General features: G+C 32.8%; 5 protein-coding genes across 9 annotated transcripts; 2 read left to right on the top strand and 3 right to left on the bottom strand.

Annotated features, from left to right (window-relative positions):
* Positions 1–6: 6 nt before the first annotated feature.
* On the bottom strand, positions 7–1,480 carry LOC108742745 (RNA-binding protein 34; the record flags this gene model as incomplete). Its single annotated transcript, XM_025979406.1, has 4 exons — positions 824–1,480; positions 621–763; positions 342–565; positions 7–39 (listed from the first exon to the last, which is right to left on the bottom strand). Coding segments are annotated over exons 1-4 (939 nt in total), but the record flags the coding sequence as incomplete, so codon positions are not given.
* A 283-nt stretch (positions 1,481–1,763) lies between these two features.
* Positions 1,764–3,601, top strand: LOC108742751 (two pore potassium channel protein sup-9). Its single transcript, XM_018478062.1, has 5 exons — positions 1,764–1,984; positions 2,050–2,267; positions 2,333–2,614; positions 2,675–2,793; positions 2,860–3,601. Exons 1-5 carry the CDS (start codon positions 1,858–1,860, stop codon positions 3,134–3,136), a joined length of 1,023 nt encoding a protein of 340 aa, XP_018333564.1. The 5' UTR covers positions 1,764–1,857; the 3' UTR covers positions 3,137–3,601.
* A 267-nt stretch (positions 3,602–3,868) lies between these two features.
* LOC108742750 (glycine-rich cell wall structural protein 1.0) lies at positions 3,869–8,329 on the top strand. 4 transcript variants are annotated; one of them, XR_001938712.2, is made up of 7 exons: positions 3,870–3,978; positions 4,030–4,543; positions 4,607–4,757; positions 4,810–5,199; positions 7,728–7,783; positions 7,913–8,104; positions 8,237–8,329. XR_001938712.2 is itself a non-coding variant. In XM_018478059.2 (5 exons), exons 1-5 carry the CDS (start codon positions 3,976–3,978, stop codon positions 6,334–6,336), a joined length of 1,113 nt encoding a protein of 370 aa, XP_018333561.1. In that variant the 5' UTR covers positions 3,869–3,975; the 3' UTR covers positions 6,337–6,765. The 4 variants fall into 4 exon arrangements, 2 of the variants coding, with proteins under 2 accessions (XP_018333561.1, XP_018333562.1); XR_001938713.2 differs by having other exon boundaries at positions 4,810–5,204; XM_018478059.2 differs by lacking the exons at positions 7,728–7,783; positions 7,913–8,104; positions 8,237–8,329 and adding an exon at positions 6,282–6,765 and having other exon boundaries at positions 3,869–3,978.
* On the bottom strand, positions 7,901–9,805 carry LOC108742744. The gene is made up of 6 exons (XM_018478053.2): positions 9,673–9,805; positions 9,232–9,588; positions 8,750–8,993; positions 8,523–8,672; positions 8,195–8,430; positions 7,901–8,092 (listed from the first exon to the last, which is right to left on the bottom strand). The coding sequence occupies exons 1-6, from the start codon at positions 9,673–9,675 to the stop codon at positions 7,901–7,903; spliced, it is 1,182 nt and encodes a 393-aa protein (XP_018333555.1). The 5' UTR covers positions 9,676–9,805.
* Positions 9,806–10,067: 262 nt separating this feature from the next.
* Positions 10,068–15,044, bottom strand: LOC108742748 (GRIP and coiled-coil domain-containing protein 2-like). 2 transcript variants are annotated; one of them, XM_018478057.1, is made up of 6 exons: positions 14,671–15,044; positions 11,578–11,803; positions 11,328–11,526; positions 10,703–10,954; positions 10,414–10,646; positions 10,068–10,355 (listed from the first exon to the last, which is right to left on the bottom strand). In XM_018478057.1, the coding sequence occupies exons 1-6, from the start codon at positions 14,970–14,972 to the stop codon at positions 10,143–10,145; spliced, it is 1,425 nt and encodes a 474-aa protein (XP_018333559.1). In that variant the 5' UTR covers positions 14,973–15,044; the 3' UTR covers positions 10,068–10,142. The 2 variants fall into 2 exon arrangements, with proteins under 2 accessions (XP_018333559.1, XP_018333560.1); XM_018478058.1 differs by lacking the exon at positions 14,671–15,044 and having other exon boundaries at positions 11,578–11,919.
* Positions 15,045–15,186: the final 142 nt, after the last annotated feature.

The following is a 15,186-nucleotide window of genomic DNA, read 5'->3' as shown; positions in this document are numbered from 1 at the left end:
TCTTTTAAAATTACTCTGATTTTTTCTTCCTCTTTTATTCTAAAATATTCAATATGGAAGTTAGTCTTTCATAAAAATAAATGTACAAATTAAAAGAACTGTTTAAAATTATTCTGGTGGGGTACCTAGATTTTATTTTAAAAAAAGATAAAAGTAATGTATGCTTATTTTCTAATCAAAATTTATAAATTAGTAAAAGTGTTATCTGTTTTTTTTAGTTATTATATTCTGATAATTAATTTCATTAGTTTTAGTTATTAAGTTCTGTTTTTTTAAATGTAATTTCTTTCCCTGTAAATTAGTAATCACTTTTACCTCTGCAGATATAAATAATAAAGTACCTTTGACTTTTTGCCAGCTGAATTACTGCATCTGCATATTCTTAAGAGTCTATTTTTTAGTTGAAAATCATTTCTTTCTAAAGCAAGTTCAACAGAATCTGAGGACTGAAAGTTAACATAACCAAAACCTTTTCCCATGGAAGTTTTTGAATCTCTTACAAGTCTCACTGAAGAAATTGCACCCACAGTTTCAAATATTGTCCATAAATCTTCTTCTTCAGCATCTTAAATTATTATTTATTTAAGTTAATAATCAAAAATGCAAAAATAAGAAGTTACCAAATGGTATATTTCCAATAAAAAGTGCTTTATTTTCATCTGGTTTTTCTTCATTTTGAGCCATATTAATTCTTAAATGGTGGCTTTTATACTCGAAACCATTCATTTCTAATGCTTTACATGCTTCTTCTCTATTCTGAAATCTAAAAGGAGGCACTTTTAAGTAGACATTAAGTTTAGAAGTTATTTAGGTCTTAAGTTACCTTATAAAGCAATGTAAACTTTTTCTATCAGGGTGAAATCTTTTCTTTATAACTGCTAGTTTCTTTGAAACATTGGGATCATCAGGAGCTGCACATCTTAATCGAATACATTCTATATTACCAAATTTCCCAAACAATTTTTTTAGTTTTAATTTATTTGCTCCTACAGGGACATTTCCTACAAATATTGTTTTATTTTCTTGTTCTTCATCACGTTCTTTCTTCAGTGGCTTGTCAATCTGTTTGTGTTTTGGAAAAGTTCCTTTCTCAGGGCTTCTTTGAATAGACACTGGTCCATTCTTACTCTCTTCATAAGTAGTTAATTTATTTCTGTTCTTTGCTACTTCTTTTCGGCCTTTTATATTTGAAGATTTACTATTTATGCGGTTTTTATTGCTGTAATCTTCATATTCCACATCAGATTGAGACTTTTTGGATTGATCATTTGGTTGAATGATAACCTTCTCTACAAATTTTGGTTTGTTTGGAGTATTTTTTCCAGATATCAAATCAGCTATACTTCCCACTGAATAATTCATTATAAATTAATACAGAAAAAGATATGAAAGTAATATAACATGAAAATTAAATTATTTTTTAACTACTGTAGCCTCAAAAGTTTAGGTTAAAAACATAGATAGCTAAAAATGATTTTAAAAAACGTATCATAGATAAGAGAGGGAAACTGATCAAACGTCATGGAGAGGGCGCTTATTAATGAAACACTTATAAAAATCATAGAAAAAGTTTATCACCATTATTCAAAAGCAAAAAAAAATATTTTACGAAATATATCAACTGTATAATTAATTACAAATAGTGATTTAAATAAAGTTTTCTATTTTTATGAATTGTATCTAATAAAAACGAATAACTACTAACTTAAAATATTAGTAGAAAAGGCAGAACTAACAAACAATTTTTTCGGTTCTGACTGTACTATTTAAGTTAGCGTCGCGACGTTTACGGCGCCGAAATATAAATCGATATTCTGCTAACGTTTATTTATTTACGGTTTTCGAAAAGAAATTATTATGAAAAGGCAAAACGTACGAACATTATCTTTGGTTGTTTGCACTTTTACGTATTTGCTAATTGGTGCTGCAGTTTTTGATGCTTTAGAATCAGACGAAGAATTAAGAAGAGATGTAATGTTAAAGGGTAAGTATTTTTGCATAAATGTGCATAAATTGGGGTATTATTGTAACATAATTATTGTTACGTAGATGCCACAAACGCTTTGAAAAACAAATACAATATTAGCGAAGATGATTACCGAATGATAGAACTTGTTATAATTGAATACAAACCGCACAAAGCTGGGCCCCAATGGAAATTTGCTGGAGCTTTATATTTTGCAACAGTTGTACTAGCAGTAATCGGCTATGGTCATTCTACACCAGTGACCGCTGGAGGAAAAGCTTTCTGCATGGGATATGCCATGGTTTGCTGGATTTTGAATCTGTATATGTATATTTCCTTTTTAAATATTTTTTCTTTCACAATTAGGTGGGAATTCCCCTGGGTTTGGTTATGTTTCAAAGTATTGGTGAACGATTAAATAAAATCGCTTCTGTACTCATCAAACATTTGAAACGATTTCTACGTTGCAAATATGTAGAAGCAACCGAAATGAATTTGATGTTTGCTGCGGCACTTTTGTCATCAATTATAATAACAACTGGTGCAGCTGTATTTTCCAAATACGAGGGATGGACTTATTTCGATAGCTTTTACTACTGTTTTGTCACTATGACCACCATTGGATTCGGGGATTATGTGGCCCTTCAAGTACTAAATTATTGCTGTGAAAATTTAGGTTCCCGTGCTAACATTCTGGGTCTGTTTTAGAATGACAACGCTCTCCAGAACAAGCCAGGATACGTCGCTTTAAGTTTAGTGTTTATCCTCTTTGGATTGGCGGTTGTGGCCGCTAGCATTAATTTACTAGTGCTTCGATTTATGACAATGTAAGCGATATTCATTTTTTATTTATAAAAATGACTATTTGCTCATTTTGTTTTTTTTTTCTTTAGGAACGCAACCGAAGATATACGTCGAGACGAAACGGAGCTACAGTCTTCCTCTCACCAACTTTTGACTCTTGATGGAGAAATGATGAATGTCAATGGTAAAGTCTTAGCTGGTCAAGCTTTGATGGGTGATTATGATGTTGACCAAATGTCTGTATGTTCTTGTAACTGTTTAGGCTTAAACCATGCCGATAATCAAGAACTGCTTCTTGATATGAGTTACCATCCTTCACATACCATTCTCGCATCTAATACAAAAGTAAAAAGAGCGTCTGTGTGACATTCATTTAGCAGTTTTAGTACTGAAATAGACTGAAGCAAGTGACGAAAAAAGGTATGACTGTTTTGAAGTGTGAAGAGGCGTTATTTTGACCTAGTCATGGATGTATAAAAAAATATACTTATTACATGCTAGACGTGGACAAATTCTAATTGTCGTTGTTTATTATTTGTCGCAAATGTGCCAAAAGTGTAGCAGCAGTCCCATTAGATTTCGTAATAGTTTAGTATTTTTCAAAAAATAAGAGCATGGTATGCTAAATCTACTTCTTTAGGGGCCGTTTAAGTAATACTCTCCCCCTTTATAGAGCTTCGTTATTATTTGCTTCACCCCCTCTCTCAAAGATACGTAACACCCTTGTGACCATTTTTACCAAAAATTTTAGCGTAATGTTAAGTAACAACATATAATGTAATGTTTTACAAGACCCCCTCCTCTCTTAACCTTGTTAGGTAATACTTGTACAGCCCCTTAATAACATAATATATATTTTTATATTATTTTTAGTTAAATTAATATTGCAGTTTTATAATTAAACCTGTTGTCAAATATACTTACATTTGAATAAAATTTGTCTTGTACTTTTGTTTGTTCTTGTTCAAGAAATCACAATTTTTTACCGTTACTGTATCTATTTTAGGACTTTGTGCATTTCTATAGTAAATGTGACGGGCCACAAATGGAATTTGTGCTAACTTCACATCAATTAGTGTTTCCCGTTATTTTCACTTGCAGCAACTTCGTTGTGGCGTGGTATTTGTTTGGTGTGTGGTTGTCGCCATTGATAAGAAAATCTTCAATTTTCTTGTGTTAAACACTTTGATTACCTGAAATAAAAAATGGTGAGTTTCGTTGGAATACAAATTTTATTTTTATTAACCGAATATATTTAGAGTCGACGTAGTGCTAATACAACGAAAGTTTTCGTTGGTCGTTTACCCGCGGCTGCGACTACTGATGATTTACGGCGTCTTTTTGCCCCCTATGGTAAAATTGTAGAGTGCGATATCGCCAATAACTGCGGTTTCCTCCATTTAGAGGATAGAGAACTCGCAATTAAGGCAATACAAGAATTGGATAATACTTCTTTACTTGGCGCCAGAATATCGGTTGAAAAGGGTAGGGTTAAACCCCCAAGAAATCGGGGTCGTGACGGTGGGGGTCCCATGAGAGGTGGCAGAGATCGTGGCGGTCCTTATTCTCGTGACGGTTATGGAAGGGGACCACAAAGGAATGGGGGTGGTGGATATAATAGAGATTATCCACCATACGATGACAGGTATGGAGGAATGCCTTCAAGGGGTGGATATGGATCTGATTATAGGGGAGGTGGTGACGGTCGCCCACCTTTTGATGATCGCAGAGGTTACAACAGATCGTATGGAGGACCCCCACCTAATGGATATGGTATGTTACTAATACATATCTATCTTGAGGTAATCTTCTTGAAATCAACTGTTTATACTATAGGTGGTCCAGGCGGTTATGATGGCAACTATGATGATAGAGGACCAATGGGAGACAGGAGACCTCTTTTAGACCAACAAGGACCTAGAGGTGGAGGTGGTTATGACAGAGGATCTTCAAATGAAATGTTCAGTAGAAGAGATGCAAAGTCTAGGTAAGTTAATATATTATCAGTTTCTTAAATGCTAACAATAAAACAATCATAGTGGTCCATCGGGGGGCTATGGAGATCGAGGAGGATATGGTGGGCCTGGTGGAGGCTATGGTAATAACGGTGGTTATAATGCTCCTCCAGCTGCAGGCTATGGACAAGTTGCTCCAGGGCCAGCAGGTGGTTATGGAGGTGGTGGTTATGGCGGCGGTCCCGCACCAGTTGCTGGAGGTTATGGTGATAATAGATCACCAATGGGAGGTGGCTATGGAGAAGCTAAGCCAGTAGCTCCTACAGGACAAGTAGGATATGGAGGGCCGGCGGGTGGTTTTGGTGTAGCGTCACCAGGGGGCTACGGGGCCGGAGGAGGTTCAGCAGGCTATGGAGATGGTTATACAAGATCAGGCAATTATGAAACCGCTTATCCACTCCCCGCCCAAAGAAGGTAAGGTTAGTAGACAAATTCTTTTATCCATTTTTTATTAAAGGTAAATATGTTTTTCCATTTTTTTGAAGATTTTTCTTTTTTTTACATGTTTATAATTTTGGACGTTTTGAATGTAATTGTTTATTTAGTTTGAATAAACATATGAACTTATTCATCTAAATTTTTTCCCAGAAATTGAGCTTACAGTTGAAAATTTATATAAACCGTCTTTTCATAAAAAGTCTGCAATTTATGGTTATACAGAATTGTTTAATATGTAACTATTGAATCAACAAAGTTTCAAAAGAAAAATACTGGTGGCGTCCATGTGTCTGAAGTAAGGCGTTGGATAAGGGGGTGGTTCAAATTTAATAGAGCTATAGAAATAAGAAAATACTTGCGTCTAAATGTACCTATAGTGAAGCTACGACAAACACTGACGGTGTTGGATTTACATCAAAATAAAAATTTTATTGCGTTAAGGAATTCCACTTAATATTAAAGTGAATCCTTTGGTACCTCATATGTGTTGTTTAATCAGGTTGTAGAAACGGATTCTGGAATGTGTTGTACTGTATATGGTATAAGAATGCGCATTTCATTTCCTTGTAATATTAAGGGTTAAATGAACATTGAAGAATTTGATGCGTAACTTAAAATGAAGAAGAGTGTTAGAAATATACCGTCTATTTTAGAAAATTTAGTTCATTCAATAACGTAAGGTGCTCTACTAGGACATTTGGAACTATATAGATTCTAGAAGAACTAATCATGCTTAGTATACAGATTATGTGTAAATTTAATTTTAAATCTATCCAGATATTCGTTGCATCAAATTTCTTTTATAGGCCCTGAACTGTTTGGTATCATTAGTTCATGTCTAAAGGTATTTGTGACTGAGAAACTTCATGTTTGTTATAGGGTAAAAGGTAAATGTAAAAGGAATAGGGAAAGATTGAAGATCGTTTCACGTTGAATTTACATAAAGAAAAAGGTATTTTATTGTTTGAATTTGAACCATCCCCTAAACAGTTAATAAACCATTGCTCGTGTGTGTGTCGCGGTTGTCCAAATACTACACAATCCTTTTTTATTTGTAGTTACCCAACTACCGGCGGCGGCGGTCCCCCAAGCGGTCCAGGGCGCAGATATTAAACGGTGACGTACGCGCAAAAAAAATGAAATACTAGTGTACTCCAGGCGCCCTCTTCATTTCATTTCGTTTCGCAAGGCTTCTTGTAACATTGGTACAGTTGTCTTTTCCGTTTAATATCACTAAATACCTACAGCGTGTTTGTGCGCCTGAAAAATTCAATTTCTTTCTCTTCAAACTTGGCGCAAACTACCCATTTGGTGTGTTTTTCTTATTATTATTTTCATCGTTTTCTCCACGTACAGCGTAATTCACAAGTAGGTAAACAATACATATAACGCGTTGTCATTCTTCTTATTTTTATTTTTTTCTTGTGTTAAGTGTATATGACTATAATAGATTTTGTTCATTTTCCTGTAGAATTAATGAATAGCAACATTTTATCGTGTACCGACATTTAATCACAATAAAGAGGTACTTTCTACATTTGACTGATTTTTGAAATTAGTTTGTAAGTTGGATGCGTAAATTGCTTATTAAAAGCCTTTTGCTTTTCTCTATTTAAAGTTAACAAACTGATAATTGAGTTAAGAATTATAAAAGTTTCATGTTTTTAATAAATGTTTTGAAAACGTCCAACAAACAGTAAAATTGTTTTGACTTTTTCAAAAACAGCATAAGGTATAATGGTGAGCGATACTCTTCACTGTAAGGCAGATTCTTTATTTACTTATGCGAATTTATATTAAGTACTTTATTGTTTTTGGACCAGTAAATAGCGCCTTCTTATGTGTGTTTATTCTGTAATGTTAATGTTCTCGCGCAGCAAACTAGAAGAATTATTGCTTACTAAAATATAATAAGCTGTGATCGCAAGATTTTTGATTACAAAATGCTTATTGGATTGCAATGAAAGAAGACGTTGAAGGTTAGTTGCTTTAAAAAGCGCCCTAATTCCATTCCAAGATCGTCCTCGGTTTTTGCGATTAAAAATGAAGACAATGATGGGACTAGAACGTTGACGGATGATTGCTCTGTTATTAATTAGGGTAAGCGCCTTCACATTTTTTATCATAATTTAGTTTGTTAAGGTTCTGCAGTTGTTAAGTAAGAGGTAGGTGATTAAAAATAAATGCGGCAAATTTTTGGAATTTGAGTGCGTCTAAAACGAGGCGCAATGTTGCCTTTCTTGTGTACTGCGAAATGGCGCTTGAGAAAACTATATTTTGCGAACTCTGTTCAACGTGACTACGAATTATTGTCGCAAGTCCTCGTTCTTGTTTTTTGAGAAATCGTTAGGTGCGCAGCATAATATGTAATTGTATTATGTCACACATAAATCTAATTATTACCCTTTTTCCCTGAACGGCTATTTTTTTAAACTTTGTATATTAGTAATTAGTCATTAAAATTGTTGTTGGGATCTTTAAAAATGTTTTAAATTTTGTCATAGGAACCGATGATGAAGAATTGCTTCCTTCGGAGCGTAAAAATGCCCACGAATTTAGGGTAAGTTCTTTTTATACATCGTAATAAATTATAATTTTCAACCACTAAATCACATTAAATTTTGTATGTTAATTAATCATTTTTAAAGTAGAAATTAAAAAATAAGTAGCAACCGTTCTATTGTTCCAGGTTCATTTGTTCTCCTTGAATTCTCATCAGCTCTTTAAGAAGGGCTCGTTGAGCTTCGTCGGTCCTTTCCATCTCTAGTTGTTGAGCAAGACGTTGTCTCACGTTTTCACTACCAATTTCTTCGGCCTTCTCTATTGCTGCGTATATGGCTGTGCGGGCTTCATCTTCTAATAGACGGAGCTTAAATGAACAGTAAGTAATAAGTAATTTAATTTTTAATTAATGTGAATTATAGGAAGTCATCTGCTAATACACGTATAAGATTTTTATCTTGGCATGTACCAATTTAGCTCTCATATCTGCTTCTCTTTCTAACATTATTAGATCGACCTGGTTTTCATCTACAATTCCGCTGCAGAACCTGTTGTAGCGGTATTTCATCAGCCAGTGTGCTAAATACTGAACGGGATCTCTCGGTTGCCTGATCATGATTTCCGTTAAAGCCATGGTTAGGGGCTTGCCGAAAATCTCCTTCAAGTAATAAACTTCTTCTGTGGTTTTTGGGATGTCAGAAATTTCTGAAAAAGTATTTAAATAATATTACCTATTTTTACTGTAAATGAGACTTTGGTTGTTAAGTGGACTTTTTTTCTATACTAAACTTGCTTACCTTCCTCTGAGCTTATTTGTTCACTTATTTCTTCGCATATTTCTTCGTATTCTTCGATTTCAATTGTTTCTTTTGATTTTAAAGAAATTGTCGATCTTTCTGATTCAGGTTTTAATTCATCCTCTTTTGTCGGAATAGTAGATTTTTTTTCTAATGTTTTTTAAAAAAAGAATATACATTTTTTACTTTTAAAAGATTACGAATTTTTCCCGTTAACTGGGGTATACCTCCGCATATTTCATAATAATCGAAATCGTCGATATTTCTGCCTAATAACACCTCCGTTTTATCCATGTTGAGAATTTTGTTCAACCAACACATTTTCCGTTCCATCTCGTTGAAATCCTTTATGCACGAATCCAGTGTTTTCTGGAGCGCCATCGTGTCTTTCATCACTTGAAATATTGCTGACAATTCTTGGATTTTTTCATCTTTTTCGGGTATCGGTTCCAAATACTTGTCTCTATATTTCTAATTTTTAAGATTGTTTATTTATGAAAAGAAAGATTGGTATCGATGTACATACTCGCGTTAAGTTATATTTCTGTTTTTGCATTTATTTAATTATTATATTTGTATATAATTATAATTATGCACCTATTTATTTAAACAATGTTATCGACTATGTATTTAAGTAATACCACATTGCAGTGCTTCAAAAAGTTTAAGTAACATTGCAATTGTAGGATTTAGTTAAAATTTCAATTACTTTTCTTAAAATGTGCATGCTGGTTAAGATTGACGCGTAATTAGTTTTCTTGGTGATTATTTTTTTTGCTAGGGCTTCAATGGCACAAGTTGCCGTTTCTGGTGCTCTCCACGCTCGGCCTATTTTTCTTTCTATTGTTTTAATTTCTCTCTCAAATTTTATATGCATGTCCACAACTTGTATAGTTAAGGTTATAACCAATTCTTTAACATCTTCTTCTACGACTTGTGTAGTTTCATCTTCAGCAGGCTGATCTTGTAAATATTTATTGATAAAAAGTTCTCTTAACGAATCGTTTTCCGTGCATTTCTTGACTTTCAGTTTGCTATATTTCGATGGGCTTTGCTGTTGCCGGCTCTTATATATGTGTAAAAGAAATTAATTTACCACTATTATAATTTCCGTTTAATATTTAGCTTCAAATAACAAAGAAAAACTTACCATTTTTGTAACAGTTGACTGATATTCGATTATGTAATTTAACTTTCAAAATGACATAAAGAATATTTTTATTTACTTCACTTCTTTGCTTTATTTTTTCGAATTTCGTTTTTTTTTATTGCCCTTTGAATTAATTATCTATTAATTATTATATTGTGCACCTCTGATTTAGTTTTTTAATGCATTTTTATATATTTTTATATCAGCCTGTTACATATTACATCAGTCTACATCTATTCCTTGCTTTTGGTTTACCTTATTTAAGAAGTGCCATGTTTTTTTACCTGCGTTTTTTAACGTGATTTTGGGTACCTATCACATTTAAAATAGGGTTTTTATTATTATTGTCGCTGTGTACATCTAATATTAAAGTAATATTTTCTGTAACAAACTTATGAATTAAAAAAACTTTATTAAAAAAACTTAAAATAAAATGAATCCTGCACCACACGTTTGATAATTTGATTACTCTACAAAAGTGATTGGCCAGCTGGAGGTCCGTTATAAACACCAAGAACATCTCTAGCCTCGTCGTACAATCCCTCCCCTTCCTCTTCAAGCATGGCCGTTTCCATTGCGATTCTGCGCAGTTCTGCTTCTATCTGATTTTGAATAGCTCTCTCTTCTGCCCTGACTATTGCGTCTAATATGCAAGCCCTTGCCTCTTCTTCAAACATTTTTGTCTAAACAGTGATTTATTAGATATTCATAAAGTTAGTAGACATAATGATTGTTTTTTACCAATTTTTCTTTCATTAACCTCTCCCTTTCCATTATTAATTCCTCGAGTTCTTTTCGTTGAATCACATCATTTTCTTCGTTTAAGCGATACTTGAAAAGCCAATTTCCTAAGTAATGTATAGGATCACTCGGTTGTTTTGCAGTTATTTCAGCTATAGCCATTATCAGTGGCCGTCCCACTGTTTGTTTTAAATAGTGTACGTCTTCAGAAGTTAATCCCGCTAATACGGACTCTACAATAGTTTTTCAATTTCATTTCATTTCGGGAAAAATTTCGTATTTTTATTACCTCTGGAACTGTGACTGCTCTCTGAGGATGCTTTTAAAGACGTAGTTGATTCTGTTTTAATGCTGGACTCTATCGGGCAAATGTCTTCGCTCTTTTGCTCCTTTTCTTCTTCAGCTAGAAGTTCTTTCAACATTGCTTCGAGGTCGATCCCTTCAAACATTGCCGCTACTTCCGCCAAAGTTAAGAATCGTCCAGATAGAGTTTGAATTCTTCCGGAAGGAGTCAAGCGTAATCCTCTAAGTTGTAATAGTGCTACCAAAAATAATAAATTTTGTAACTGAATTTTAAAAATATGTTTTTTTAGAATTAATTTTAATTAAGCTTTTAACTAGGATTTTTAAAAATTAAATAGTGTATTGGATAAATTAATAATGTAAATCTTTTTGTACTTTGAATGAGATATAAATATGATAATTAATTTGCTTGCATATAAGTAATTCTAGATACTCTATTAATTATAAGTTTTGCTTGTTTAATTTAAATAAATAAATACACTAAAAATGTAGTTAAAACCAATAAAATAACTTGTTTTTGAAAAAAAAAATTGTTTGCTTTATGATATTATCTAGTTATAATGTTCACGTGTGTAAATATGAATATAATAATTATTATTTGTTTTCGATACCCCGAATCTTTTCCTCGAGGGTCATTTCATCCCATTTTTTCCCCATCAGTAATTCTGCTTGCAACATCATGTCGATGCTCAGTGTTTCATATTCGATTTCCGCTGTTAATTCCCGAAGTAAATCTCTCCTATCCATTTGAATTTGATCCAAATCTAATGTGACTCCTTCCATATAATCATCTCGTTGTCGCAATAGTTCCTAAAGTAAAATTGTATATAAAAACTCGAAAATATTGACGATGAAGTTTACCTTTCTTTCTTCTTCAAGTTGCCGAAGTACTGCTTCACGTTCTTTGCGTTGATCTTCGCTTAACTCCGCCAGTATAATCCCTTTCTCTTCTAGTATACGTTTAGCAATATCGCGAAGTCGTTTATCCAAATTTTCGATAATTTTAAGGCTTTCCCTTATTGATTTTTTCTTTTCGCTCATTGTGATTATGAGTTCTTTTAAACTTTTTCTTAATTTTTCTATTTCCCTGTGATTACATTAATGAGATAGTTATTAGATAATACACGAAGCGACTTCCCGTATTCTTTTCAAATATTCCCAATTTATTAAGAAAAAAAAACTTGACAAGAAACCTTCAAACGATTAACATAATAATTTTTTCATAGCTAGTTAAAATTAAAAATGTACTGATGGAGTAAGTATATTAAAAATTCAAGTGTAATGTAGTAGGCTAGTTAAGCCACACTCGGCAATGGCTAAATGTATTTCACTTTCAGAGGTCGCGTTCGTGTGTATAACGGATAACGTTCAAATTGTTTAAATGTGAAATTAAGTTTTAAAAAGCATTAAATCTGCATAATTTAACAATATTAACATGAATGAAGAAATACTCCCAACAAAGCAAGATGACATGGCAGATTCTGCTGATAGTCATCCACCGAATAACGATTCTCCAGCTGAACCCCCCTGTGATAATGAAATGGATGTGGAAATTGCAGAAGCTAGCGAAAATGAAAGTGATGATTTAAGCTACGAAGATAGTTCGGATAGTCTTTCACCAAATGCTGCTAATGCAGTTGATGTCCACAAGGATAACACATTGATATGCAATAACCGTAGTATTGTAAGAAGGTTGGTAGAATTATTGAATATCGTGGCTAGAGGTGGATCTCCGCTACGTTTTTTTGTTAAGTCAGTTTTCATTTCTTCATTTGAAAACCCCTCTGTGGAAACAATGGCATTAAAAGATATTTTTGAAACAAGTTTGAGTTATACTGTACGATCAATGGCACATTGGGAAACCATGACTCCTTTTAACCAATTAAACAGAAGAACAATTATCGCTTTTGCAGAATGCATGAGGGATAGGGTGCTAAATGAAATAAAGAAGGAAGTAGCAAATGCATATTTCTTTTCTTGGCATATAAATGGTGTTGTGAAGTTAGATGGTGATTGCTTTTATTATCCTATTGCAATTCGTTTTGTAAATGAGCAAGGGAAAGAAAAAGAGCATTTGATTGGTCTGTTTAACACTTATTTATACAAAACTCCCATTGATCTCAGTAAATTATTGTTTGGTTTGTTTGAAAAGTTAAATATGGAAGATAAAGTAATTGCACAATGCTATGATGGGGCCCTATTAGATGTTCCAGAAATGAATGAGCTTAAAGACATTGTACAAACAAGACTTCCAAAAGCTATTTTGACTCACTCTGCTTCATTCAGTTTGAATTTACTTGCACAAAAGGCATATGATAATTACACCTTTATGTTCTTTGGGATGCTCAAAGAACTTTCACAGTATTTTCATGAGCATCAAGAAAGTCTAAAGATTCTTACTCAGATTCTGGGCAAAGTTATGCCCACAAGTTCTAAGGCTGACTGGATACCATCATCAGAAGTATTTGGAATGATTATAACAGAGAGAGAAAAAATTGTCCAAACACTTGTGAAGATTATTGAAGAACGGGACAGTATCAATTTTCAAGTGTGCCTTCTTAAACATAACTTAGAAGATTTTTCATATATATTTTTACTGTATGTTTTTAACGATATCTTCTTGAAAATGGAAAAAGTTGAGAAGAAACTCCAAGAAAATCCCTTTGACATAGAAAACTGCATAAAAGAAATTTCCTTATGTATTACTGATCTTATTGGAATGAAGGCAGATGATATAATTAATCACTATGTAAATTTAGCCAAAGAGCAAAGCACAGATGACTGTGGGGGAAGTTGCAATAAAAGAGAAAACTTTGAGGATTCAGAATCAAAACCTAAACATGTAATTGTTTATGAAACTCTCTTAGAATCCATTGTGTTGCATCTAGAGGTGAGATTAGCGAGCTATAGAAACACCGAATTTCTGGAACTGATTAATTTTAAAAATACAGACATAACATCAAAAACTAATGCATTTAAGTGTTTATCAAACACATATGGTAAATTTTTCGATCTGGACAAGTTAAAAGAAGAACTGACGATGATTTATTTTAAAGAGATGTTTCACGGTTTAAGCTATACCAGTCTTTTGGAGCTTATTGTGGAAAACGAATGGCACACATCTTTGCCGCAAACATATAAATTTCTTTGCCTTATTGGATCGTTGCCTTCTGTTAATATTCCTACTTTAAACACTCTGGAGAGGATTAAGGATTATGTGGAAAGTACAAAGCTTCAAGAACATTTTGACGCTTTGCCGTTGTTAGAAGTTGAGAGGAAGACGTTGAAGAAACTTCAAAAAGCATCAACGTGGACTGACGACATAATCCAAAGTTATGCCGAAAGACCAGATTGCTGCGTTAAATTACTATACAATGATTCTGAGAAACATTAATCAGAAAAGAAATCATTTCATGTACCATTTATGTATTCGTTCGTTTTGTTGTTTCTTTTGTAGTTGTAGCAATATCTTAATATTTCCTAAGAGTTTAGAAGAAAGTTTTTTTTATAGTTCTAACATTCCTTGTTCCTGAGAAAATATGTATTTTTGTTAATGTTACATAAATTGAAGTTTTTTAAATAAAATAAGTAAATTAATAGTTTTCTTTGTATTCAAATTTGAATTTATCGGAAAACATTTTACCGCTCCATGATTTGAGGATGTCCTTTGAAACGTTAAGATACAAGTTGTGAGTGTGTGATTCCTTATAATATTAAAGCTCTACAATTATACTTTCATAAAATAAAATGAATATTTTTCAATATTAACGTTCGAAAATACAAAAAATAAGAATTTTACACCTTTCAACGTTTCGAAAAACAAAAGAAGCAGTTGCATTGTAGTTTTCTTGCAATTCTTTTAAAAAATGCACCTTAAATTTACAACTATATGTATAAAAAAGGAACTAATGGCTAGAAGTATATCGCGAAAAAGTTTTATGCAGAGTTGTTTACCTTTCTATTTGTTGTATAGATTTAATCTCTTTATCATAGTCAACTTTATGACTTTTAATTGCTTTCTGTTCTTTATCAATTGCCTGAACAACTTTAGTATATTGGCTTTCGATATCATTTTGCCGTTGAATTAGATCCTCTACCTCGTCGGCACCAAGTTCCGCCTTTTTGTTTTCTAATTCTGAAAGTGCTTTCTCTTTTATTTTTTGAAGATCTTTTACTATAAGATCTACTTCTTGAACTTTTAAACTAAGTGCGCTGATAACAGAATATTGTTTTTCTAATGATGCGCCTCCAAACATTTCCAATTAAAAGCTTGTTATAAATAATAAATATTCGCTTCAATATAAATATATAAATTAAATTGTCAAGTGACACCAATAATTATTTTAATTGAATTGGCCTACGTAGATATTTTTAAATGAGTTGCGGATTATTTGATTATTCCTCACACTTAAAATAATTGTTACTGCTTCTGTGTTATAGACACAAGGAAGCTAAGGCGTTGTTATATTA

This window comes from Agrilus planipennis, unplaced genomic scaffold (assembly GCF_000699045.2).
Source record: "Agrilus planipennis isolate EAB-ADULT unplaced genomic scaffold, Apla_2.0 scaffold361, whole genome shotgun sequence".
NCBI classification, from domain to species: Eukaryota; Metazoa; Arthropoda; class Insecta; order Coleoptera; family Buprestidae; genus Agrilus; species Agrilus planipennis.
Note: the sequence above shows the minus strand (reverse complement) of the source record. Positions and strands in the feature narration are given on the sequence as shown.